The sequence below is a fragment of the Hippocampus bargibanti genome, linkage group LG13, assembly GCF_051943395.1.
Source record: "Hippocampus bargibanti isolate YZ-2025 linkage group LG13, ASM5194339v1, whole genome shotgun sequence".
Lineage (NCBI taxonomy): Eukaryota > Metazoa > Chordata > Actinopteri > Syngnathiformes > Syngnathidae > Hippocampus > Hippocampus bargibanti.
The window spans coordinates 15,329,904-15,354,193 of record NC_142746.1 but is presented as its reverse complement, the minus strand read 5'-3'; the positions used below and the strand labels follow the sequence as shown (position 1 = coordinate 15,354,193).

Below are 24,290 nucleotides of genomic sequence, written 5' to 3'. Positions count from 1 at the left end.
TGATCTCCGAACGCACATTTCCTATGTCTCATTGTTCGGCAAAGTAGACAGACAGACTTCTTTTAATAGTCATTCACTTTGTATTTTACAGTGTTGAGTGCATGTGTGGGCACGCGTGTATGTGTGCATGCATGCGTGCTCTCATGTGTTATTTTTTACGACAAGTCAAATATCACGGAATCTTGATCACAGTTTTCAATGGATTTAGTTTCTAAGCCGATTTTATGAGTAAATATCTTATGTTAGGTTTCGAACCTTGTCTTAAAAAAATCGAGGGCAGGATTCAGGACCAGAACTCTTTCTCCACTGTGTGCTTTTATTTTGAAAAGGTTAATTCCTGGAGATATAGGGCGTACACCTATCCTTTTTCCCTTCATTTCTAAGCGTCTTTCAAAACTCAAGGTCACTACACAGTGGATAAGCTTTTCTGCGGGTGAGTAGCGGCAGCCACACACTCCAGCGTTCACTCAACCTGGAAGTAACTCGAATAGATCGAAAGCTAGCTAGCTAATAGATACAGTAATAATAATACATTTAATTCATAAGCACCTTTTCAAAACTCTCAAGGTCACTTCACAGTCACAGTTTTGATGAAAGAAATATGCCATGGTTCAAAAAAAATAATAATAATAATACATTTTACTTCAAGCACCTTTCAAAGCTCTCAGGGATACTTTACAGTCACAGACATAGCATAGATACAATAATAAATAAAATACAATTATAAATAGAATACAATTATAAATAGAAACAAGAGATAGAGCTACACAGAAAATGCCATTGGATGAACCCAAATTCCCGTTTCCAACATGCCACAGTAAAACGACTGCGACGAACTACATTGCCACTGCCCACGTTTAGTATCCTTGAAAGGTACGGTATTTTACAGCAGAAATAAATACTATAATATTCAAGCAAAGTACAAGTGGGGGGAAAAAGATGTAAAATATGTATTGTTTAGTGCCTTCAAACGCCCAAGTATCCTGATGTGTATCACATCGTACTTCCATGATCTCGCCATGATATAATTTTTTTTTTGATACCCAAGCCACCTGTTTTCTAATTCGCTGAGTAATGAATCATTCTGTGTAAGCAGCTTTGTATTGCTGTCTCTTTGCATACCTCATTTTAAATGCTCACGTCAGCAGGTTCACAAGTGCATGTGTGTGATTTCCACATGAGTTGGGGAATAATATACACTATCTTTCTATTTATGTGTCTCTGTTTCTGAATTTAAATTAATAACATGGTAGGGAAGTGGGGAATTATTCATTATTCATCAAATCTTGACGTTTTATTTTGTTAAAGGAGGGAAGAGCAGTGAAACTTGCTCTACGACATCAAGCAACCAAAATGAAAGTCCTCCAAAAAGATGAGCAAATGGCTGCTGAGAGTGTTCTGTTTAAACAGTTGCCAGAGTTTTCAGGTAAACTTGCTAACATGTTAATCTTCTCATGAAACCTTTGAAGAGGGTGGCGAAAATGCGGCGGCGAGAATGCAACGGCGAAAATGCGGCGGCGAGAACGCGGCGGTGGGCCCACTGCTGGCGAGATGCCGCCGACTCATCCTGTTGTTGGCATCCTGCTGACTTGGGCACCCTGGCTCCTTATCTGAAGTCAACAGTCTCAAACTCTGGTCTTAAACTGGACAGTGACATAAAACTTGACCGACCAATTGGTGCTGTTGTTAAATCCAGGTTCTTTCATCTTCGGCAACTGGCTTAAGTAAAACCTCTGCTTTGTCATGAGCACTTTGAAGCAGTAATTCATGCTTTTGTCACATCCCGGCTCGATTACTGTAATGGGCTTTACTTTGTAGTCAGCCAATCCTCCATGAAGCATCTCCAGCTGGTCCAGAATGCTGCTGCTCGCCTCTTGACTGGTACTCGTAAGAGGGAGCACATAACTCCTACTCTGGCATCCCTTCACTGGCTCCCGATACATTTTTGAGTTATTTTCAATATCTTAATATTTGTCTTCAAATCACTGGCAATGTTTTTCCCTCACACAAGGAGGCAGCATTTGCATTTTGTTCAGCCGCCCTCATTTCAAGCTCATAACTCCAGACCCATATAATTTAGGAATTAACACATTTTTTTGATGAAAGAAGAGAGTGTAAGTTTTCTTATGCTGATTTGAATGTTTCTGTAGTCCTAAAACTGAATATTCTGTGGGTTCTGCAATTTAAGTGAAAATGACAAAAACCCTGGCAAGGAATGAGTTAGTAACTACTCATCAAATGCTTTCCCGCTCGTCGTCGTCGCCGAGTCACACATGTTGACTAAGCATATAACAGCATGAAACTTTTAAATATGATAACTTCTTATTCTGTCTAATCTCTATCATTCACTGAACCTTCCAATGGAATGTTCTTCCCCCAACGCAGAAACGAGACTCATCAAGGGACTGACCGAGATCAACCGCACGGACATCGTTGACTTGATCAAGCCTGAAACGACTGCATTGTCCCAGGAGGCACCCTCGGACGGCGCCGTGATGAAACCGAGACGGCAGGTGTGTGCGTGTGTGTGTGTGTGTGTGTGTGTGTGTGTGTGTGTGTGTGTGTGTGTGTGCGTGCGCGTGTGTGTGTGTGTGTGTGTGTGCGCGCGCGCGTGCGCGAAGCTGCTCCTTTACTGTCTTTGTAGGTCTACGGTTACTTAAATGCTTGTAACAGAAACAAACAAAGTAACCTACAATTCATTGTTGATACGTGGCCAGATTTCAAGATCATCATGTGTCGCCCTGATCCAGAAGTGAGTTTGTAAATCAATTTAGAATTTGGGGAGTTTTCTTTGCTCCACCTGACACATTTGTATTTCACAGAACAAGCTTCAGAAGTCATAAAAAGGGTAATGTTCTACTGCCTGGATGAGAAGATATTGAGGAAAATGTTTTTAGAAGAGGACACAATTGACTGGAGCTCTTATTTTATACTTTCAGGTAATTTCATTAAATTTGTGGAGAATATACACGACATCTTTGAAACTGGCACCCCACATTTCTACTTAAAAATAGCATTAAGTAGCCTGTACACCAGGGGTCGCCAAAGTTGTTCCTCGAGGGCCGCTGTCCTGCCTGTTTTCCAGCTCTGCCAGGAGAAACGCACCTGATTCAACTCATCAGGACCATTTTCAGAGCTGGCTGATGAGCTGATAATTTGAATCAGTTGTGTTGCTCCTCGGAGAGCTGGAAAACAGGCAGGACAGTGGCCCTCGAGGACCGACTTTGGAGACCCCTGCCGTACACTGTTAAAAAATGGGGAACTCAGAAGTTAAAGGCTTCAAACTTAGATATAAATTTAAGTTGGGATATTTACCAATATATCTATGTAAAAATGTAACAAATGAATAACTTTGCAAAACAAATTTTCCCTTGTATTATATCCCCAATTTACATAAGCTCGTAAAATGGTTCAGTTCGGCACATATGGTGTGGATATGTGTATGTATTTAAAGGTATATTTGAATTAATTTCATCGTATTACGCCATGTTGATGGAATGAAAATTATATGCAATTTCATTGCAGGCTTTGACAGTTCCCACACCTCCATGCTCAAAGAGGTTTTCACGCTGAGACGAGTCAGCCACAAACATCAAGCTAGTGCACATCTTTTCTATTTGCCAGATAGTAGACATCTGGTTAAACCAACATTCGACAGGTGAACAGTTTTTCATTATTAAATGATATGAAAGCCGAGAAAAGATGTCAATCTCATAATTTGCTCTTGATCTTAAATCATAAATACACGACTAACCAATCACCAGCCTTAAAAATGGAAGAAGAGAATGACAGCTGTTAAATTATCCAAATTTAACTGCAATTTGAAAATAGCTGTTGCGCACAAGCCCTCTTCATGTTAACCTACATATTTTTGGGGGAGGGGGAGTACTACACTGAAACAGAAAACTATATTTTTTTTTTCCAAATACTTCTAGTGTTGACGTGTTAATTTTTAACACTTGTTTAATTAGTTTCATCTGCTGCAGCAAATATTTTCAAGAAACCTTAACGGCATTGCAAGGCGGGACTAAGACTCCTTCATATGAATCAATGTAGAACATGTTGAAAAGGATATAAAAAAGGCTGTGAATTATTTTACTTTGAGCCATGCATGTATGCATAATAATGTCATAACGTCAATTTTTTATTTTAATTTAAAAAACTTTTTTTTACAGTGATGTAAAATCAAGGATCTGATCCCTTGATCTTTCCCATGCTCATCTTGTGAATCAAACCTGGAAGTTTGGAGGGGATGAATTTGGCTACAAAAAAATTGAAAGCCAGATCAGCAATTTTCCTACATACTGCATCAACGATGACCAGGGTCAGCCTGTATCATGGCTGCTTTTGGATGAAGACCTGACAATGGCCATGTTGTATACTTTGCCTGAGCATAGACGAAAAGGTTACGCCACAGTCCTTGTCTACACCATGACCCGTAGACTCCTCACTGAGGGCTACCCGGTGTTTTGCTACATCGTGGAAGGCAACACGCTCTCTTTTAAGGTGTTTAAAAGCTTGGGCTTTATTGACATTCCCTCTTACAGAGCGATGTGGAATGAATTGAATGCCTAATTTTAAGGAGTCTACATATGATTAGATAGACAGAATAGAAGTTATCATATTTAAAAGTTTCATGTTATATGTTAGATGCTGACTCGAGTACACAATGAAAGCACAGGGACTGGGGTCAATCTGAGTTCAACAGACACGGTCTGTTAAACCTGTCATCTTCATCTAGGAGATCTGGCCTTGGACAGAATTAAGGACTTGGAAAACTCCTTTGTCACAGGAGTAATTTAGGACTTGAAACGCCTTCACAGGAAGAGCTCATTAGCCAGGTTATAAATTTATCAGTTCATGGAAAGGACAACCAATTAAAATATCTATGTTTTATTGCTTACTGCTGTTGGTGCTTATAACGTCCAGGGGTGTGGTATTCTAATCAAGAAAACTGTTTTACTAATGTATCACATTAATTTGCATATACTCTCAATAAATAGCTTGGCACAAGGCTGCAGAATTCGGACGTCTGTCTTGAATGGCTGCATCCCCTGCCAGCAGTAAAAGACAATCTTCCTGTCTTCGAGTCTATGTCCACAGTGTCCAATCGAACATCTTTGACAACAGCACAGAACAACAGAGAGCTCTTTTACAGTGGAATATTTTTTTTATTTTGAAATTGCAGCTAAGTCCATTCAGTTTTTTACAGCGCAATTGTTCTACATAATTAAAATCAAGTCTATAAAAATAGTACCAATGAGAATCTATTGATGTATTGGTTCCATCACAAAGGAGAGTGGTAAACATCTGCTTAAACAGTTCAGACGATCTGGCTCCACTTTATGTGCGTTTGACAGGTTTCACCGATGCTTTTTAAACAGAAATGACAGATGAACTCAACACGTGTTTCAGGCCACTGGGTGGACTATTATTCTGCGCAATATCAATAACCTAAATGTGTCTTTGTAATGGAGGGTGAGGAGTTTGCGCAACTTTCCCACCACTTGGAGGCATCTCATCATGTGTTTGTTTAGCAGACTCTTTGTTGGATCTGAAAATAAAATAAGAGTATGATATTCAGTAATACCAATGGCCGGCCGTCAAAGCCTGCTAAGCCTTATCTGCTGGCCTAAAAATATCAGAATCACAGACTGATGTTAATTATATTTTGTCTGTGAATTCTTATTAAATAATTGCAAATTGTCTTTTAGTTTCCTTGAATTACTTTTCCCCTGTTGCACTGTTTCCAGACGTGTGCGTTCGTATTTAAGCATTTCACCAATCAGAAATCTACTTGGATGCCTTCACAATCAGTTCTGCAGGTTCAGGAGCATCACATGTGTCGATCAAACTGTTGCTTTAGACAATCAGATTTCGAGTTGGCAACCCAAAATGGTACCAGCGCCTTCCTGCAGGTGCTGGTAGTCAGTTTTTAAAAACTATGATTGGCTAGTCACTAGCCAATCATGGTATCACTAGCCGCTGGTGATAAAAGCATAATGGCCAGAGCTAGCACACTTTATCGGGAGCGAGCTGCAAAAGCAAATATATTGTGTTGATTTAATCGCGGTTTTGTCAACCCAGAAGAAATGGATTTGGTTTATTGTTAAAGCAATTTTCAAGATAGACTTGTCAAGAAAAAAATAGGAATCATTAAGAAAAGTCGGACTAGCAAAAATAGCAAATAATATTGCAATTTTATGAGGTTATTAATTGATGCTTCGCCATCCTTCGCCAATCATTTTCTCTGTGGTGTGAAGAGCGACTTCTGACACCATATCATAAATCCACACGATAGTGGTACAAACTCGAACAGTTTGATGACATTTCTTTCTTCACATGTTATTTCCTGGCTAACTGTACCCTCTAGTACATTACATGATGTGTATGTCTGTTTAAGCTCTCAGTCATACAGGAGTGGTCCATCGATAAAGGTTTCTTCAGCCGTCATCTGTACTTCTTTGAAGGTGTCGGACGTTTCGCTTCTTATCCAAGAAACTTCGTCAGCAAACTAAAGTCTTACTGGTAGTTTAGGCCCTATATATATATCCCTACTGTCCAGACATGGCGGTGCCGCACTCTGCTATGATAGGTCCCTGCCCTTCAAAGAAGTACAGATGACGGCTGAAGAAACCTTTTCATCGTTACATGATGTGTAGTAAATCACTCCACACTTTTTTAGTGTCGGCTGCGAATTGATTCAGACGTACATATCTATTTGATATCTATTTGCTCATTAGCTATCTAGCTGGCTACCTAACTATCTATCTATTAGTTATCCATTAGCCAGCTCGCTAACGTTTTATCTATGAGTTATTCCAGGTTGAGTGAGCGCTGGCACATGTGCTCACCCACAGAAAAAAAACTTATCCTGTGACTGTAAAGCGACCTTGAGAGTTTTGAAAGGCGCTTAGAAATTAAAGGTATTATTTATTATTACTAGTGAAGGCCTACGAGTGACATGCACGGCCCGCCACTGAGTAATAGTGCTCATGTTTCTGAAGTCCAAATTATTTCTGTGCCTTTTCACACCTCTTGCAGGAAAATGTTGAAAATGACATATTTGGTTCACCTCTGCTCTCGAAACTCTTCCAAGCGAATCAGCCACTTTTCCCAATATTCCAACATCAGCTCATGGTTCAGTTGGTGAGCGTGGGCAGGAGAGCCATCCTTGTAAGCAACAACAATAAGGCCATTCTCCACCTACAAATTCAAAGGTTGGATGATTAGCATTGGTCTGATGATGAACAAACACTTGATAGTAAGAGTACCTGGTATTTGTATCTCCCATCACTGTTCAAAGCTCCAGCGTAGGCCGCTACTTGAATGGGGTTGTCGTATGTGTTGCTCAGGAATGGCTTTGGCTTTTCCGAAGTTTTCCAGTCAATCACACACAAAACACCTCTGAGCAGTCAAATGGTAAACACAGTTTGACGCTGTGCGAAGACGTACCTTACATTGCTGCACAAACTATCTCATTGCATCGGTTTTACAAATTTGAAATGTCATCATATTGGGCCCGTCGCAAACTGAGGACCACGGTGTAAATAAGGTACCGCTCCCCCCTTTGAAAAGCCAGTTTTACATTAATTTCTCAGCAAACACAAGCACATTTTAGACTTTCAGATTCCAGCATGCCCCGCGACATTTGTCAGGATGTACTTGCCTGTAGTGGGCCACACAATCCACAATGCCAATATAATTGAGAGTCTCGTGCTGCAAACTGCTCTCTATTGCGGTTGCTGCACTCACATCTTCCAGAACGGAAGCGATGCTCTTCATGTATCCCATCACATCAGATGATTGTGGTTTTAGCTGTTCGTCTTGCCTTGTTGCGTCTGACATGAGAACTTCCTCCAAGGCTGAATGGAAAAGTTTCCCCTGCCGAAACAAGTCTGATGGGGGAGGATCACATGCAATTTAACGATGCATCTTACATAAATGCTACAAAACTCACTTTGAGTGTATTCTTTGAAGCCTTCCTCCCCAAGTTCTGCAACCATCCTTCTCTTCCATCTCTCCAGATAAAAGAGCTGCTCTGGTGAAAGCGTCGCTTGAAGAATTCTGGTCACACTCGGTATGGACGACCGACCCTGGTCCCTGTTTAACACGATTCGGACTGGTGGTCCCAACTCAGCTTTCCGTGTTTCCTCGCAATGTAAAAAAGGATGACTGACTTTAGGACGCCGCCTTTGTTGTCTTGACGGCGTATGAGCTTTGACAACGGGTCCAAACATGTGCTCATCCTCATCTTGAATTGTATCAGGCGTTTGAGAACTCGTCCTCGAAGATATAACAGACTTTACAAGGGATGAGTAGCGCTCACTGTCTACTGAGTTGTACGGACTCGCCCCCCTGCGGGAAGTAGAACGATGACTTGCTACAAAAAATCCGAACGTAAGGGAGGTGTATTGAAGCATCCTTGCCGAAATATCTCCAGTGAATGGAAAACGTTTTAATATGAACATTTTCCTTACAGCGTTATCATAAGAAAGCTTATTTCTCGCTTACGGCGTATTCGCGCATTTATTACGCATTAAATACAGACGTAATACTTGCTATGAAGAACCACAACTTGACCCAGCATGTTGCGTCGTGTTAATACTTCTTCTTCTTCAAATATTCAGTGAACAAGCAACGTTTTGCAACTTCCGCCACCCTCTGGTGCTCGGGTGTGCATGACATTCGCTGGAAATGTTCTACTGCCTGGATGAGAAGATATTGAGGAAAATGTTTTTGGAAGAGGACACAGTTGACTGGAGCTCTTATTTTATACTTTCAGGTAATTTCACAAAATTTGTGGAGAATATACACGACATTGAAACTGGCACCCCACATTTCTACTTAAAAATAGTAATAAGTACTGTTTAAAAAATGGGGAACTCAGAAGTTAAAGACTTCTAGACTTAGATATAAATTTAAGTTGGAATATTCACCAAAATATTGTATAGCTATGTAAAAATTATTTGCAAAACTAATTGACCCTTGTATTATACCCCCAATTTACAGAGGCTAGTAAAAACAATTTAGCAATTTGTTTTGCATCAAACAAATTGTGCCAACTACCATTATTTCCATCTATGTTCATATGTTACATTTTAAAATGGTTCAGTTATACACATATTGTGTCATGTGGTGTAGATATAAGTGTATGTATCTAAAGGTATACAGTGAGACCTCAACTTACGAACTTAATTGGTTCCCAGACAGAGTGTGTAAGGCGAAAAGTGTGTATCTAAAAAAAAATTCCCATAGGAAACCATTAAAATGGGAATAATCCCTCCCCGGGTTTCCATAAAATATACTTTTCAACTAAATAAGCCTTAAAACTACACACAACATACCTTATTATATAGTATAATAAATATGCTATTGTATTGTAATGAAAGAAATACACTGAATTGTATCATAAAGTCACTTTATTTACATTTGTGATGGTCATTTATGGCTTGATGGAATGGCGTTGGAGGTCGAAGGTCAAAGGGAATTGCTGTTTGGAAAGAGAGGCGCATTACATGAGGACTGTAATTAAAGAAATAAACTGTGCTGTAAAATAAATTAATTTACATTTTTGATGGTCGTTGATGGCTTATGGAAGGAGAGTCACCTTCCATAAGGCCTGTTGGTAACTTAACCTCTGGTGCTGTTCGGTCGTGTGCTTCCGCCGAAGATCACTCCGCCAGCCGTGGCGGGTGTGTATTATGAAAATAGTGCTAATTATAAGGTTTCATTTTCATAAATTTGACGTTTGTAAGACCAAAAGTTTGTAAGTTAAGGTGTTTGTAAGTTGAGGTCTCACTGTATTTGAATTAATTTATTTTTTATGCAATGTTGATGGAATGAAAATTATGATATGCAATTTCATTGCAGGCTTTGACAGTTACCACGCCTCCATGCTCAAGGAGGGCGGACTATTATTCGGCGGAATATAAAATAAAAATAAAATATGAGTATGATATTCAGTAATACCAATGGCGGACCGTCAAAGCCTGCTAAGCCTTATCTGCTGACCTAAAAATATCAGAATCACAGACTGATGTTGATTATATTTTGTATTATTAAATAATTTCAAATTGTCTTTTAGTTTCCTTTCATTACTCTTTCCCTGTTGCACTGTTTCCAGATGTGTGCTTTCATATTTAAGCATTTAACCTAACAGAAATCTACTTGGACGCCTTCACAATCAGTCCTGCGGGTTCTAGAACATCAAATGTGTCGATCCAACTGTTGCTGAAAGGACAACTGACACCACTGTTTTGGTTCCGAACTGACACCAGAAAAACATTTTATAGCATCTAAAATACCCAAAACACACAAGATGATATTTTTAGTCAAATGCAAAACACCAATAAAAATGACTTAAAGTGTCTAAAAACTACTTCAAATTGAACCCGGAAGTGGCCAGTTTCAGAAGGTCCCGCCCCCTTGTTTGTGGTGTCACGCCAAGACGTCTTCCCTTGCTCGAGAATCAAAACAATGGATTCAGATTCGGAGAAGATGCTTTCTTGTTACTCATCCAGTTATGAATATGATCCAAATAGTTCTGAAGAGGAAAGCATACATGTTTGCAATCGATTAAAGAATTTATTTCATGCCATTTTGCCATTTCACATCTTCCAGAACGGAAGCAATGCTCTTCATGTATCCCATCACATCAGATGATTGTGGTTTTAGCTGTTCGTCTTGCCTTGTTGCGTCTGACATGAGAACTTCCTCCAAGGCTGAATGGAAAAGTTTCCCTTGCCGAAACAAGTCTGATGGGGGAGATTCAAATGCAATTAAACAATGCATATTACATAAATGCTGCAAAACTTACTTTGAGTGTATTATTTGAAGTCTTCCCGAGTTCTGCAATCATCTTTTTCTTCCATATCTTCAGATAAAAGAGCTGCTCTGGTGAAAGCGTCGCTTGAAAAATCCTGGCCACACGCGGTATGGACGACCGACCTTCGTCCATGTTTAACACGATTCGGACTGGTGGTCTTAACTCAGCTTCCCGTGTTTCCTCGCAATGTTAAAAAAAAAAAGATGAATGTCTTGAGAACGCCGCCTTTGTTGTCTTGACGGAGTATGAGCTTTGACAACTGGTCCAAACATGTGGTCATCCTCATCTTGAATGGTATGAGGCGTTTGAGAACTCGTCCTCGAAGATAGAGCAGACCTTACAAGGCATGAGTAGCGCTCAGAGTCTACTGAGTTGAACGGACTCGCCCCCCTACGGGAAGTAGAACGATGCCACGCTACAAAAATCCGAAGTTAAGGGGGTAAATTGAAGCATCCTTGCCGAAATATCTCCAGTGAACAGAAAACTTTTTAATATTTTCCTTACAGCGTTATCATAAGAAAGCTTATTCCTCGGTTACGGCGTATTCGCGCATTTATTACGCATTGCGAGGAAGTACCACAACTTGGCCGAGCCTGTTGCGTGGTGCTATAACTTCTTCAAATATGCGGTGAACAAGCAGCGTTTTGCGAATTCCGCCACCGTCTGGTGCTCGAGTGTGCATGGCATTCGATGGAAACTGGGGATTGAAGTCCTGTAGGTGAGCGAAACTGCGCAATTCACAAACTGAAAACTCCATTACCCACAAAGCCCCCCAAACCTTATAATGTGTCCATGCGCGCTGCGAGAGCCGACGGTGTCGTTAAACTTTGATGTCCGCTTCCACCACTTTGCGGTAACAACGACATAAATGTCAATAGTAATTGGTGAAAAAAGAGCCCAATTAGCATATGTACACACAGACACGATTCTGCTATAATTGAAACGGGGGTGAATATCTGTTCGATTTTGAAAGTACACAGTCGATCGTACCTCGAGAGCGGAGTGAAAAAAAATTGACAGCTTGTCAAACGGCTAGCTGCTCACTTAAAAGCAGACATACAGCTTCCTTTCCTCTGCCTCATACTCATCCGCTGTTCACTCGACTTCGGTCCAATTATGACAGCTACTTTAGACGAGAGTGACAAGGAAAAGGTAAGACGAAAAAAAACATAGCGTGCGCATTCTTCCAAACGTTATTGCGAAATCATTAGGAGTGCTAATATAAGTTCGACGGTCAACCATGAGCGTTTGGCTAGGTTTCTGTTGTCATGTTTAACTCTGCTTCATTTAATATTAGCCTGCGGCTATCAGCTAATTATTGACTTGGTTGACCAAATTTGACTGAGTTTTAAGTGTATATTGTCTGGATACAAATAAAGGTGTCATTGTCACTTCGTGACATACACGGCCAAATGCTATTTTTTACATATACTTTTTTTTACCCGATCAAACATGTCATCACCCAACCTGATGACTTTTATTAGTTTCATACAGACTACGAAGTTTTCATTTCGTATTTTTGCCATAATCTTCATAGTTGTTAAAGGTTTACACATGCAGCTTTGATATTGTAAAGTACTCGATTTTATGTTTAAAATCAAGCAGGCTATGATATACTGTATTACAATGTATCAAAAGCAGCGCTACAAATTGAACTTAACATTGAAAATGTTAGGAATACCGAGTTTTGTAATCTTGTAGAATTTCATCCAAAATCATCACATTAAAATGACAACTAAAAACTCACTCTTTCAATCTGCAGTGTTGACTCTAAACTAGATGCCACAATTCACTGCTTTTATGTTGATATTGTGCTTCATTGAAGCTTTCTGTAAAGTCACCTTGGGTGAAAGGTGCATCTAATTAAAATGTATTCTCACCATCGTGGTGCCTCTACAATTTCTTATTAGGCAGACAATAATAATCTTAATGTTTACTGAGGTGAAGGCATGATAAGACAAAGTGGTTTGACATTCCACTCTGTTCTTTCTCCTTAGATGCGCTCTGTATCTGTTGACTTGAATAATGATGCATCACTACTTATTGACATTCCCGATGCACTCTGCGAAAGAGAAAAAGTGAAGTTTACAGTCCACACAAAGGTAACACCTCATTTGAGGAAACTGTTGTAAATAGTGCATGAGCTTCCATAAATCACTGACCCAGTATATCATTATTTCCTAGACTACGCTTACTGCTTTCCAGAAGCCAGAAATATCTGTTCCCCGCCAGCATGAAGATTTTATCTGGTTACATGACACTCTGGTGGAGACGGAGGACTATGCTGGCCTAATCGTGAGAAATACACTCTTTGCCGCGAGACAAATTTTGCTGGAATTAGATTCCTCTCAATGATGATACTCCTGCTCTTTTTTATTTTTACGAGATTCCTCCCGCACCCCCAAAGCCTGACTTTGAAAGCCCAAGAGAAAAGATGCACAAATTGGGAGAAGGTGAAGCCACTATGACCAAGGAAGAGTACTCTAAAATGAAGCAGGAATTGGAAGCGTGAGTTTCAAATGAATGAATGAATCAACCAATGGCTGGTGAAAGTGGTTTCCTTTGCAACTTTGCAACTTTGTTTTTTATTTTTATTTTTTTCAGCGAGTACCTGGCTGTGTTCAAGAAAACGGTTCAAGTACATGAAGTTTTTCTGCAGAGAGTCTCTTCTCATCCCATTCTAAGCAAAGACAGAAACTTTCAGATTTTCCTGGAGTATGACCAGGATGTGAGTTTCTGCACATTGCTGACTTCCTTTCCTTAGTTTGTCTGTTGGAAAGAGGGGAAGTATTTTTTTTAATCAGTGCAGTTGTGACACTTAGCTTCCATTCTGCTGTGATCAGCAGTTACAGTATTTTTGAAGTAATTTTTGTTGGTTAACAAAATGACATCCTATACAGAAATGACTGCAATGTATCGATTTAGATATTGTCATCTGTTTTGTTTTGAACATCTGTTCACTCTAAAGATTCAGTGCATTTACAGTTTGCATTTTCCAAATTTAGCTCAGTGTCAGAAGAAAAAATGCCAAGGAAATGTTTGGAGGATTCTTTAAGAACATGGTCAAGTCAGCTGATGAAGTTCTTATTTCAGGAATAAAGGTATTGCCTTTGTTTAATTGCCTTGACCCAATGGAAATTTTTAAACATAATCAATTTACCACCTTTTGCCTCGCTGTTGTTTCCCCCACAGGAAGTTGATGACTTTTTTGAGCAGGAGAAAACGTTCCTTCTAGACTATTACAGCAAGATTAAAGATTCCACTGCCAAAGCAGAGAAGATGACCCGCACGCACAAAAGTATTTGATATGTGAACTTGAGCGAGGCTTGCGCTGCATGCATGACTCGCGCTATCACATCATTAGGGATACACAGATGGCCACCTCTGTCCCAAAGGATGTAATCTTAAAATTAAGAGTGCAAGACAAAGTACACATGCACCTGTACAGTGAAACTATGAATGGCTATCTAAATCAGTTTATTTATTTCCATTATTATTGATTTGTTTTTATAATGTGGGTATGGTATTTATTGTTTTTGCTTTTTTCTGTGTTTTCAGATATCGCTGATGATTACAGTCAGATCTCAGCGACTCTGATTGGACTTTCTGCTGAAGATAGCACAGCAAACAGGAAGTGAGTGTTGTGTTTATTTCTCCAAAGAATAAATGCCATATTTTTCCAAATGTAAGGCGCTCCAAGAATATACCATATTTTCCAGTGTATAAGGTGTACCAGAGTATAAGGCGCCCTCCCCCCCAAATAAATGTTGTATTTTGAAACCTTTTCACAACAAAAACTGCGACCAACAACAGTTGATCTCTTACTTACACCCAGAATGCCCATTTAATTAATTTGAAGTCAGCGACTGAGATCGGGTTTGATTAGAAACTTCTATCAATGGCAATGTTTTTTCTTTTGAATTTAAAACCACTTTTGCTAACAAGAATCCTGCAATGCGTTACTGTCAGAGTATATTTACTGTACATTTTGGATATGTAAAAAGTAAATCCTTGTGGTGGTGAATGCTAAAGTTAAAGAAGATGGCAGTAAACCACAAAAGTATTTTCCGACAAGCAAACAAAAGTAGAAGAAGAAATTGAAGCAAAGACGACATTTCTACTTAGTCGGCTTATGGCTTACTATTCCGTAGCAAGTATTAGATTTTTTTTTCAGTCTGAATGGCCAGGTTCCATGTATCCAACCAACATGTCATCAAAGAAAGGTGATACAGATGAGGGGTGGGACGGTAAAGTTATCAATGGGTTTAAATGTATACAGAAGTATTTTGAAGTTGATTGTATTTTGACAGGGAGCCAGTGGAGCTGTCAGAGGATGTGGGGGTGATGTGATAAAAGTGGGGTTCTAATGATGATCCTGGCTGAAGAAGTTGAAGTTTATGGAGGAATTCATGATGGAAACAAAAGAAGTGAATTGCATTAATCAATATGGGAGGTGACGAGACTGTGGACAAGGATAGCAGTGGTGTGGGGGTAAAGGGGGAAGAGACGAGTACAGATGTAGTCTGCCTTCCGCGACAAGTCAGGCTCCAACACTCACCTGTGACTCTGTTCAAGACAAGCGGTGTTGAAAATGAATACCGATAGATGCATTTCACGTTGATGCCTGTGTGTCTACATATGTGAACTAAACATGCTTGTCTTTATAAGTGTTCGTTGTATTTCCCTTCAGGCACATGGAGAAGCTTTCAGATCTTTTTGAGAAGCTCAGAGTGAGTATCCGTGGATGTATTTGGGGAATGTTTGTTAATAATGTGTTTCATTCTTTTTTTCCCTTCCTCCATAGAAAGTGGAGGGAAGAGTAGCATCAGATCAGGAGCTCAAGCTCACAGAGTTACTAAGATATTACATGCGAGATATCCAGGCGGCCAAGGTGAGTGAGGCCTACTAACTACAGATTGAAGTGAGCTGAGTAGGAAACAAATTACAGTTAAGTAAAAGTCCCGTGAGTTTTTCATTGATATTACGTCAAATGGATCTATGTTTTCAGTAGTGTCCCAGAACCTTTTTCTTTAAAGAGGTATGGGGAGATTTTGTCCCTCTGTGGATAAGGCCTGTCACAGGATCGTGACACAGGATCGTACTGCTATGGTGGCTGTATTTATGGTACATGTTCCCTATGCACCTGAAGCACCACCCCAAATTTCTTGTCTTTGCTGTCAATTGCGCAACACAAATCCACTTGCCGCTTTGCTCGACCTTTTCCAAGTTTTCTCTCAGGCAGCCCACCCCTCCCTCATGCATGCGCATTCCTCCCGTGAATGATGGATGAATATTCTGTAATAGGACAGATTTATTTGCCCAATGTGAGGTGGTCAGTCTGGTGTGAAGAGACTGGGGTACATCTATTAGAGGCTTGAAATTAATCAATAAATTATGTCAGAGTAAAAGCCGCAGTGTATAAAATGTGGAAATAAAATTCCGTCTTTCGTCCAGAAAGTATACTACTAGATTATGCCTTAAAGGACAACCGACGTCACTTTTTTGTTTCCTAACTGACATCAGAAAAACGTTTTATAGCATCTAAAATAACTATACCTCTTAAAACGTAAAATATAGCTATATGCGGTGGAATCTTTGTAAAATACGCTCAGCAGAAGTCATTTGAAGCCATTTTACAAATTATGGACACAACTTGTCCGGAGACGTCGGTTGTCCTTTAAATACGGAGTTACTGTGAGTTATCAATGGACTACGGCCTGGTCTAACTCATGATGGTCAATTAGGCACGAGCAGACCTTAGTAATATACGATGCCCTATAATTATTTTGTGGGGGCTGAAAGATGATCAAGTAATGGCTGAGATTCAAAATGTCATATTTTCTTTCTCCCGTTTATCCTCGTCTTTCACATTTTGTAGGACCTTCTCTACAGAAGAGCTCGTGCATTAGTCGACTATGAGAACTCCAACAAGGCTTTGGATAAGGCTCGACTGAAAAGTAAAGATATTCCTCAGGCTGAGGAACATCAACAGCAGTGTCTCCAGAAATTTGACAAGCTGTCAGAGTCTGGGAAGAAAGGTTTGTTTTTAGCGCCTATGTGGAATCAATGTCAACGATTACAGACGCTTCCCTACATACGACCATTTTTGTAGTAACATACACATATAGTATTGTCTCCAGTTGTACATGTACCCAAAAAGATGCATACCCATGAAAATTTCAAATGTGGCTTTGATTAAAAAGCTATTCATTTCAAATTACAACCACACATTAATCAGTTTATGGAAGATCATCCACCAGAGTGTCAACTATTTCTGTCAATTTTTAGTGAATTTATGGCTTTCCAAAAATATGTTCCAAATGTTCACCATTTCGTTGAAAGCGAACCTGTACTCGTCTGACAAAGTTGTCAATCACTTTTACACACTCCTCTTTCAGGAGGGTGACCCAAAAATACATGTCCTACTGGGTCCCTCACTGCAGCAATGTTTTCTCGCGGAAACCATGTACAGTTTTTTATGAAACGGTTTTGCACATTTACAGTATACAGTTGACATTTTTATTTTACTATGCTTAGAATATCTTGTTTTTCTATTCTTTCAACCCACCACACCCCATCCCCTTTCAAATTGCTGTTGTGCACTGCAAATTTCCCCATTGTGGGACGAATAAAGGTATTCTGACTCCGATAGACAGTACAGTATATGAAATTAGCACTTTTAGGTTGACAGAACTCTGAAAGATCAGGATAATTCATAGAATCGTTTCAGTCTTTGATTCAGTTATTAAGGTGTGTTTAATGTTGTAGCCAATAAATGTACAAATATTTTGCCGTATGTAGTATCTGAAAGGGCATGTTGTTTCTCCCAGAGCTCACCAGTTTCAAAGGCAGGCGAGTTGTGGCATTTCGAAAGAATCTCGTCGAGATGGCCGAACTGGAGATTAAACATGCCAAGGTGAGTAATATGAGATCCTGATATTTCATCTTCCTTTGGAACTTTTGTCAGTTTTATTGCCTTCAAATGTTTGAAAGTAGTTCAATCTCTTTGGCGTGGCTTTCCGCTATTTGGCGTGGCCGCTATTTGACGTGGGCGCTATTTGACGTGGCTTTCCGCTATTTCCGCTATTTAAGACTTAACTTTTACGATGAATTCAAGGAAAACTCACAAGTTCGGTCATGCCTCTTCAACCCCATAATGTAGCATTATAAAATGAGAAGACCACAGAGTAATTGTCTGTTGAAGTTAAAAAAAGCAAAATAAAGCATCATATGAACCAAGTCAAAATCTGAGATATGGGTTACAGTTGGTATTTATATATCCTATTATCATATTTTTCCTTAAGATTAGTTGTAATGAATGGTAGATTTTTGAATGGCCATTATGTTGGGCGGTGAAAGGGTAGCTATTTTAGAATTTTTGGGGGGGAACAGACCAGGCGCTCAATAATAATTTGTTATGTGATTGTTCTCCCAATCTGATGCAATGAATCCAATTAATCTAATTATTCCAATGACTGTATTTTCCGGTTTATAAGGCGCACCCAAGAGCCCCCCTCATTTTCTTCAAAAGACAACCCTGCACCTTATATGTAGGTGCGCCTTTTATGTTAAGTAATATTGAGCCACAACAGATCTCAAAACTACTGTCAGCCGCGACCGACTTCATTTCCCCCTGTAGAAGAAGTTGTGCGTAACCCCAGCTTCTACTGTAGTACCTTACAATGTAGTTTGCCTTATATTTGGAAAATCTTTATATATTATGTCGACGCTCCCCAACTTACGAACAAGATCTGTTCCGAAAGGTCATTCGTCTGGTGAATTTGTTCGTAATTGCTTCAGTGCTATATTCTGCACGGAATGTATGTTTAAAGCTTCTATAAGTATTTTTAAGGTTTGTTTAAGTATGTTTAAGGATCGTTTAAAGGACAACTGACACCACTTTTTTGTTTCCTAACTGACATCAGAAAAACGTTTTATAGCATCTAAAATACCCAAAACACGCAGTATGATATTTTTAGTCAAATGCAAAACACCAATAAAAATGACTTAAAGTGTCCATAAACTACTTCAAATTGAACCTGGAAGTGCCCAGTTTCAGAAGGTTCCGGCCCCTTGTTCGTGATGTCACGCCAAGACGTCTTGCCTTGCTCGAAAATCAAAACAATAGCTTCAGATTCGGAGAAGATGCTTTCTTGTTACTCATCCACATATGAATATGATTCAAATAGTTCTGAAGAGGAAAGCATAAATGTTTGCAATCAATTAAAGACGTTATTCCCTGTCATTTTGAGGCATCTGGACAGAAATGTAGCACCCAGAAAATGCATCCCTTTTCAATTGCTGCTGTGGACTGCAAATTTCCCCATTGTGGGACGAATAAAGGTATTCTGATTCTGATTCTGATATTCAGCACAAGTCTTAAAACGTAAAATATAGCTATATGCGGTGGAATCTTTGTAAAATACGCTCAGTCGAAGTCATTTGAAGCCATTTTTATGGACACATGTCTGCAGGCGTCGGTTGTCCTTAAAGGACATAATTTGTAAAATCACTTCAAATGACTTCTACTGAGGGTATTTTACAAAGGGTATTTTATATTTTACAAAGATTCCACCGCATATAGCTATATTTTACGTTTTAAGATTCGCACTGAATATTCAGGAAGTCTTGTTTTCGAGTTGGTGACGATTGCTCACGTCACATCAGGAATGCCCCTGACCGAGAAAGCGACATACAATGCATTTTGGGTACTTTGTTTGGTCTGAAAACTTCGTGTTTATCCGTGTTGATGGCAAAATTAAAAGGAAATCACATAAATAACGCAATGGTGAATCGTTGTATTTGATACTAGTTGACACAAATTCCCAGCAGACAAATCAGCCCATTTCCAACGCAGTTTGGGCACCATCTTGCGCATTTTCTGGGACGCTACATTGGAGTCCTCACGGCTCGAATTGATACGGAATGACTTCTTTAATAGATTGCAAAGCTTTGTGCTCTCCTCTTCATAACTATTTGAATCATACTCATAACTGGATGTGTAACAAGAAAGCATCTTCTCCGAATCTGAAGCCATTGTTTTGATTCTGGAGCAAGGCAAGACGTCTTGGCGTGACGTCACGAACAAGGGGGCGGGACCTTCTGAAACTGGCCATTTCGGGTTTCATTTTGAAGTGGTTTTTGGACACCTTAACTCCTTTTATTGGTGTTTTGCATTTAACTAAAAATATCATACTGGGTATTTTAGATGTTATAAAACGTTTTCCTGATGTCAGTTAGGAAACAAAAAAATGGTGAAGGTTGTCCTTTAAGTATTCTGTATTGGTTTGCACTGAAAAGTAAACATTTAATAAAATATATGCTTGATAAAGATATGTAGCTGTACAACTGGAGAGAATACGACATATGTTCGTATGTACTGTTGTTCATAACTCGAATGTTTGTAAATAGGGGAGCGTCCGTATTTGGCAAACGTTTTTCATTCATTGAGGGTGCGCGCCTTATAGGCTGCTGCGCCTTATACGCCGGAAAACACAATAATCAATAAACCAACTAATTAAATTCTTGACATCTAAAGTGATTATTAAAATAATGTTTACTAGTGTTTGCAGCCCAACGTGCATGGCAAGATTTTTAATTGCCCAAAGTTAGATATGTGAACGACAATGTGTGTGTGTATATGTCTCCTGCAAATGGCTGGAAAAAGAGCCCAGGGTGCACCACATCTCATGCCCTAATCAGCCCCCATCTTACCTGCACCCCAAATGAGCGGCTTTTAACCTACTAGTAAAGGCACGTGCAGGGTAGACATACGTATTAGTATTTCTTTTGTCACCAGGTTCAATGACAGCTGTCCCCATCTATGCTCTCTTTTTTTCTGTATGTCACTTGAGATTTTTATAGTAGATTCTTCGGTGTGGGCCAACTTGTTTTCAGTCAAAGAATTTATTTCTAGCGGGTACAGCATTTTTTTCTCATTGAATAATTTCGTGTCTTTTGTCTTTTTCATCCAGTATTAAAAGTGGTTTCCGATCCTACATAAAGGACTAACAGCCATTTTTCACGTCTTCCACAGAACAACGTGGCACTATTGCAGGGTTGCATTGAGCTGCTCAAGAACAACTGAGAACAACATTCCAAGTATTCTTGACCGACTGCTGTCAAGTGACCAGCCACAGCCAATGAAATCCTGATGTCCCTCACGTTTCGCATGGGCAAGAATTCAAGCCTCATCTTTGCTTCCACTCACCTATCTGGTGCCTCTTAAACAATACCTTTGTTAGTACAGCATCCTTAGCTTTCCTCGGGCCACACCGCATACTCCCCAAGATATATGGAAGTCCCATAATTCTTGATTCTTTTGTTAAAGTCCATCTTTCGTTTTGTATTTCCTGTAACATTTCATTTTTATTACTATGCACACAATAGAAACACGACTTTTTTTGTATTTTTCAGCGGTAGACGTCTTAAATTATCTCCCTAGTGAGTTTAGTTTGACACCGATTACAGACTCTACATGAAATTCTACTTGCAAGAAGAAATCTTGTCTATTCCCATTGATACTCTCATTCTTGCCTTTATTGCGTTAGTCTAGTTTAGAACGTGACATCAGATCCACATGATTCTTTACCACCGAAAACCAAACAGCATCAGTTTTCTTTTGAATTACATTTGCATCATACCACAGTTATCAAAGACGGCCATATAATTTGAGAATATTAGCTTTAATCTGTCCGCGCAAAGACAAATTATGGATGTGAGCAAATTTAAATTGTGGACTCACGGTTTACATTACAATTTTGTTTGCACAAGCCACTCATACTACCTCTACTCCAGGTATTATTCCATCACATGCTTCATACTGCCAACTAACTGTCCTCCTTCCTTTCCTTTCCAATCTAATTGATAGGTATCAAAACGATTAAGAAAATGACTCACTAAGATGATAAACTTTTGCAGTCATCACCAAGCACAGTGGTGTGATTAATGCATTATAGTTTTCTAAAAGAATGTATTTCTGATTCCAGCAGTGTGATTTCCTTTGTATTTTTTCTGACTCAAGATTAGCATTTTATACATTTGTAACAAGACAGAATAAATCCTACTTTGCCAAGATTGGTCCTATGTCAAATTCTGTAATCGGGTCAAATAACATTGACATTAACTTCATTGCATTGCTTGTCATACCTTAAGTTACGACTTGCATTTATTCATGTAGGGTAGTTTTATTGCTTTGCACTTGGTGATGCACCTGCCATTTGAAATGCTTTGTTGTCAAATGAACCATTAACTAAAACATTTAATTATCCTTGCAACTGAGTGAAATTTAAATCCATTGAATCCAACTTCTGCAGTCATAGTGACCGAAAAGTTTCTAGAGTTTCTGATTGGCTGAAACAACAGATGCTGTGCCAATGGAATTTTGACAAACTCACCATTGCAAACAGATAAGTTTGGCAACCGCGATTAGAACAAACAGATAGCTTTGGAGTATGGTCCAAAGACCAGGACTTGTCTTGTGATTATTCCTGTAACCGGACAATCATGTTTATGTTTGCAGGTTTAAAGAGGATGGATAGAAAATTATTGCTTGTAAAAAACATTTGGGGGCTTTTGTAATTGCTGCTCAACCAAGTGAGAAATCACATGGCAGTAGTCTTTTCGACAGACATTGATTGCAAAACTGCTGTGAAATCAACTGCAATTTTTGGGGGGGTAAAACAACTTTGTTGGTTGAGGTTGAAACTTTATATTCCTAAAAAACACCTGCTTCTTATCCAATAGCCTCCCATATAAATGTTTGCAAAGCTTTGAATGCAGTCAGGTCATATCAAAATGTATGAAAAAATAGCTGACCACAGAATTACCCTATATTCCAAACAAGAATACTAATTTGTGGAAGCTTATATTTTCCAAACCCATAAACGGAACAACATGCAATAATTGGCCTTGACGTGAAAAGGACCAATATGTCTGCCCGAAATAATACATTTGTGTCAAAAATCAATACTTGAACTTTACCAGGGTCAGTGTGCCCTGCCCAGCCTACCATTTGCTCTCCAACACATGACCAAAACCACTTTTTGAATGACTGTCATGTTAACAAGGCAAACGTTTACTCTCATTACATAATATTTATATTTCCACACGATGGCATTCAATAGCCGACTGATTAAAGGGCAACCTACAAGAGAAATAAAACATAACTGGTGAGAACTTAAAACAAAAGTCAAATATTTCAAGGATGCAGGTTATGGATTTACACTGAAAAATTATGTAAACACTTTTTTATGGTCCTATTTGGCATGAACTGAGCTCATAGAGCTAAGACTTTTTCGATATCAAGAAACCCATGATTTCTCTCAAACATTGTGAAAAAAACAATTGTCTTCATCCATGTCAGTGAGCATTTCTCCTTCACTGAGGTAATCTTCCAGGCGTGGCATATCACTGCATTATTGGTGCACATGTATGCCTCAGGATATCCACACTAAACGCCTCTCTAAAATGCGCAGTTCTAATCTACTGGGCGATCTCAAAAGGTCAGAAAACCGGTCCATATCAGGCGTGCCTCACCACTGCAACACATTCCCGAGCAAAGAGATGACCACGTTGTCAATTTGGTGAACCTGTGCAATGGTGCTCCATTGCCATTCAATGGCTAAGATGCTGAATACTTACAGGAACTGAAATTTGCTGTCCCATATGTCAATCCCAAATATAATCATGAGGTGATATTTCCGCTAAATATGCTGTAATGAAAGATAGTGGATATTTTTTTAATTCAAGGAATTCCAGACAGAACCTTCCAAGACAAAGGTGTGCATTATTGTGCTCGTCATCAAGGTTGCATATGAATCTCATCACAGTATCTCTGCATTTAAAATAGCATCAATAAAATGCACTTGTCCGTCCGTCCATACCATCTTTTGTCAAATGTTCCAGCAGCTGTCTGGGGGGGTTGATCGCACACAACCTTAGAGGTGAAGTTGCATGGCGCCTAAAAACTTGCCATATCTGTGACATTGAGTCGATTTGTGTCGCGAAACAGCACAATTTAATATGGCCTTTTACTAACGGCAGCCGAAGGCAAATCTGTGCAATGTTCATCCTGGGGTGGATGGATTATATCATGAGAACGCATGCAAAAATAATTGATTCCACACTTATAATGACAAAATTGATTTTTGATATTTGTAGACTGTAGCAAAGCAGGGATCTCCGATGGGTCCCTGTGAATGTATCAGATCTGCAAAGGTTGTATATGACATGGGCTGATGTATCATTAATTCTCTCAATTCTGCCTTTTAACGACATTGGATTCTGTATTAGAGCAGCGTTCTTCTGTGCAGTAATTTTTCAAAAAGGTTACCTGTCGTAGAAGTAAATTTCCCGGTGTTAATTGCAAACTTTTTTTGCTTTAAATTACAGTACATTACTTTTTATTTTTTATTTGTTTAAAGGCATGGGGACAAATATTCATATTACTCACTAAATTGTG

The 24,290-nt window shown here is 39.3% G+C and overlaps 2 protein-coding genes and 2 pseudogenes across 5 annotated transcripts; 2 read left to right on the top strand and 2 right to left on the bottom strand.

Moving 5' to 3' along the window:
* The first annotated feature begins 1,353 nt into the window (after window positions 1-1,353).
* Window positions 1,354-4,921, top strand: LOC148889489 (glycine N-acyltransferase-like protein 3; annotated as a pseudogene). The gene is made up of 5 exons (XR_016116965.1): window positions 1,354-1,426; window positions 2,386-2,513; window positions 2,642-2,939; window positions 3,526-3,658; window positions 4,176-4,921. The product of XR_016116965.1 is annotated as a glycine N-acyltransferase-like protein 3 (transcript).
* A 171-nt stretch (window positions 4,922-5,092) lies between these two features.
* Window positions 5,093-8,618, bottom strand: LOC148889488 (mitochondrial genome maintenance exonuclease 1-like). Of its 2 annotated transcripts, none has more exons than XM_089012823.1 (5): window positions 7,961-8,099; window positions 7,670-7,884; window positions 7,275-7,407; window positions 7,076-7,206; window positions 5,093-5,554 (listed from the first exon to the last, which is right to left on the bottom strand). In XM_089012823.1, the coding sequence occupies exons 2-5, from the start codon at window positions 7,846-7,848 to the stop codon at window positions 5,455-5,457; spliced, it is 543 nt and encodes a 180-aa protein (XP_088868949.1). In that variant the 5' UTR covers window positions 7,849-7,884; window positions 7,961-8,099; the 3' UTR covers window positions 5,093-5,454. The 2 variants fall into 2 exon arrangements, with proteins under 2 accessions (XP_088868949.1, XP_088868948.1); XM_089012822.1 differs by having other exon boundaries at window positions 5,095-5,554; window positions 7,670-7,898; window positions 7,961-8,618.
* A 1,947-nt stretch (window positions 8,619-10,565) lies between these two features.
* On the bottom strand, window positions 10,566-11,585 carry LOC148889487 (mitochondrial genome maintenance exonuclease 1-like; annotated as a pseudogene). Its single transcript, XR_016116964.1, has 3 exons — window positions 11,389-11,585; window positions 10,820-11,312; window positions 10,566-10,757 (listed from the first exon to the last, which is right to left on the bottom strand). The product of XR_016116964.1 is annotated as a mitochondrial genome maintenance exonuclease 1-like (transcript).
* Window positions 11,586-11,620: 35 nt separating this feature from the next.
* snx5 (sorting nexin 5) lies at window positions 11,621-23,707 on the top strand. Its single transcript, XM_089012821.1, has 13 exons — window positions 11,621-11,980; window positions 12,826-12,930; window positions 13,013-13,123; window positions 13,215-13,336; window positions 13,433-13,556; window positions 13,834-13,929; window positions 14,021-14,126; window positions 14,387-14,462; window positions 15,519-15,558; window positions 15,633-15,719; window positions 16,707-16,866; window positions 17,659-17,744; window positions 20,865-23,707. Exons 1-13 carry the CDS (start codon window positions 11,945-11,947, stop codon window positions 20,913-20,915), a joined length of 1,200 nt encoding a protein of 399 aa, XP_088868947.1. The 5' UTR covers window positions 11,621-11,944; the 3' UTR covers window positions 20,916-23,707.
* Window positions 23,708-24,290: the final 583 nt, after the last annotated feature.

What these genes read in the sequence shown, in the direction of transcription:
- snx5 (XM_089012821.1), top strand. Translation starts at nt 11,945, where the DNA reads ATGACAGCTACTTTAGACGAGAGTGACAAGGAAAAG. An exon ending in TCCTGGAGTATGACCAGGAT is followed by an intron (nt 13,557 to 13,833) that starts GTGAGTTTCTGC and finishes TTCCAAATTTAG; the next exon opens with CTCAGTGTCAGAAGAAAAAA. An exon ending in GATAGCACAGCAAACAGGAA is followed by an intron (nt 14,463 to 15,518) that starts GTGAGTGTTGTG and finishes ATTTCCCTTCAG; the next exon opens with GCACATGGAGAAGCTTTCAG.
- LOC148889488 (XM_089012822.1), bottom strand. Translation starts at nt 8,471, where the DNA reads ATGTTCATATTAAAACGTTTTCCATTCACTGGAGATATTTCGGCAAGG. An exon ending in CTTCAAAGAATACACTCAAA is followed by an intron (nt 7,899 to 7,960) that starts GTGAGTTTTGTA and finishes CTCCCCCATCAG; the next exon opens with ACTTGTTTCGGCAGGGGAAA. An exon ending in ATGGGAGATACAAATACCAG is followed by an intron (nt 7,207 to 7,274) that starts GTACTCTTACTA and finishes TTGAATTTGTAG; the next exon opens with GTGGAGAATGGCCTTATTGT.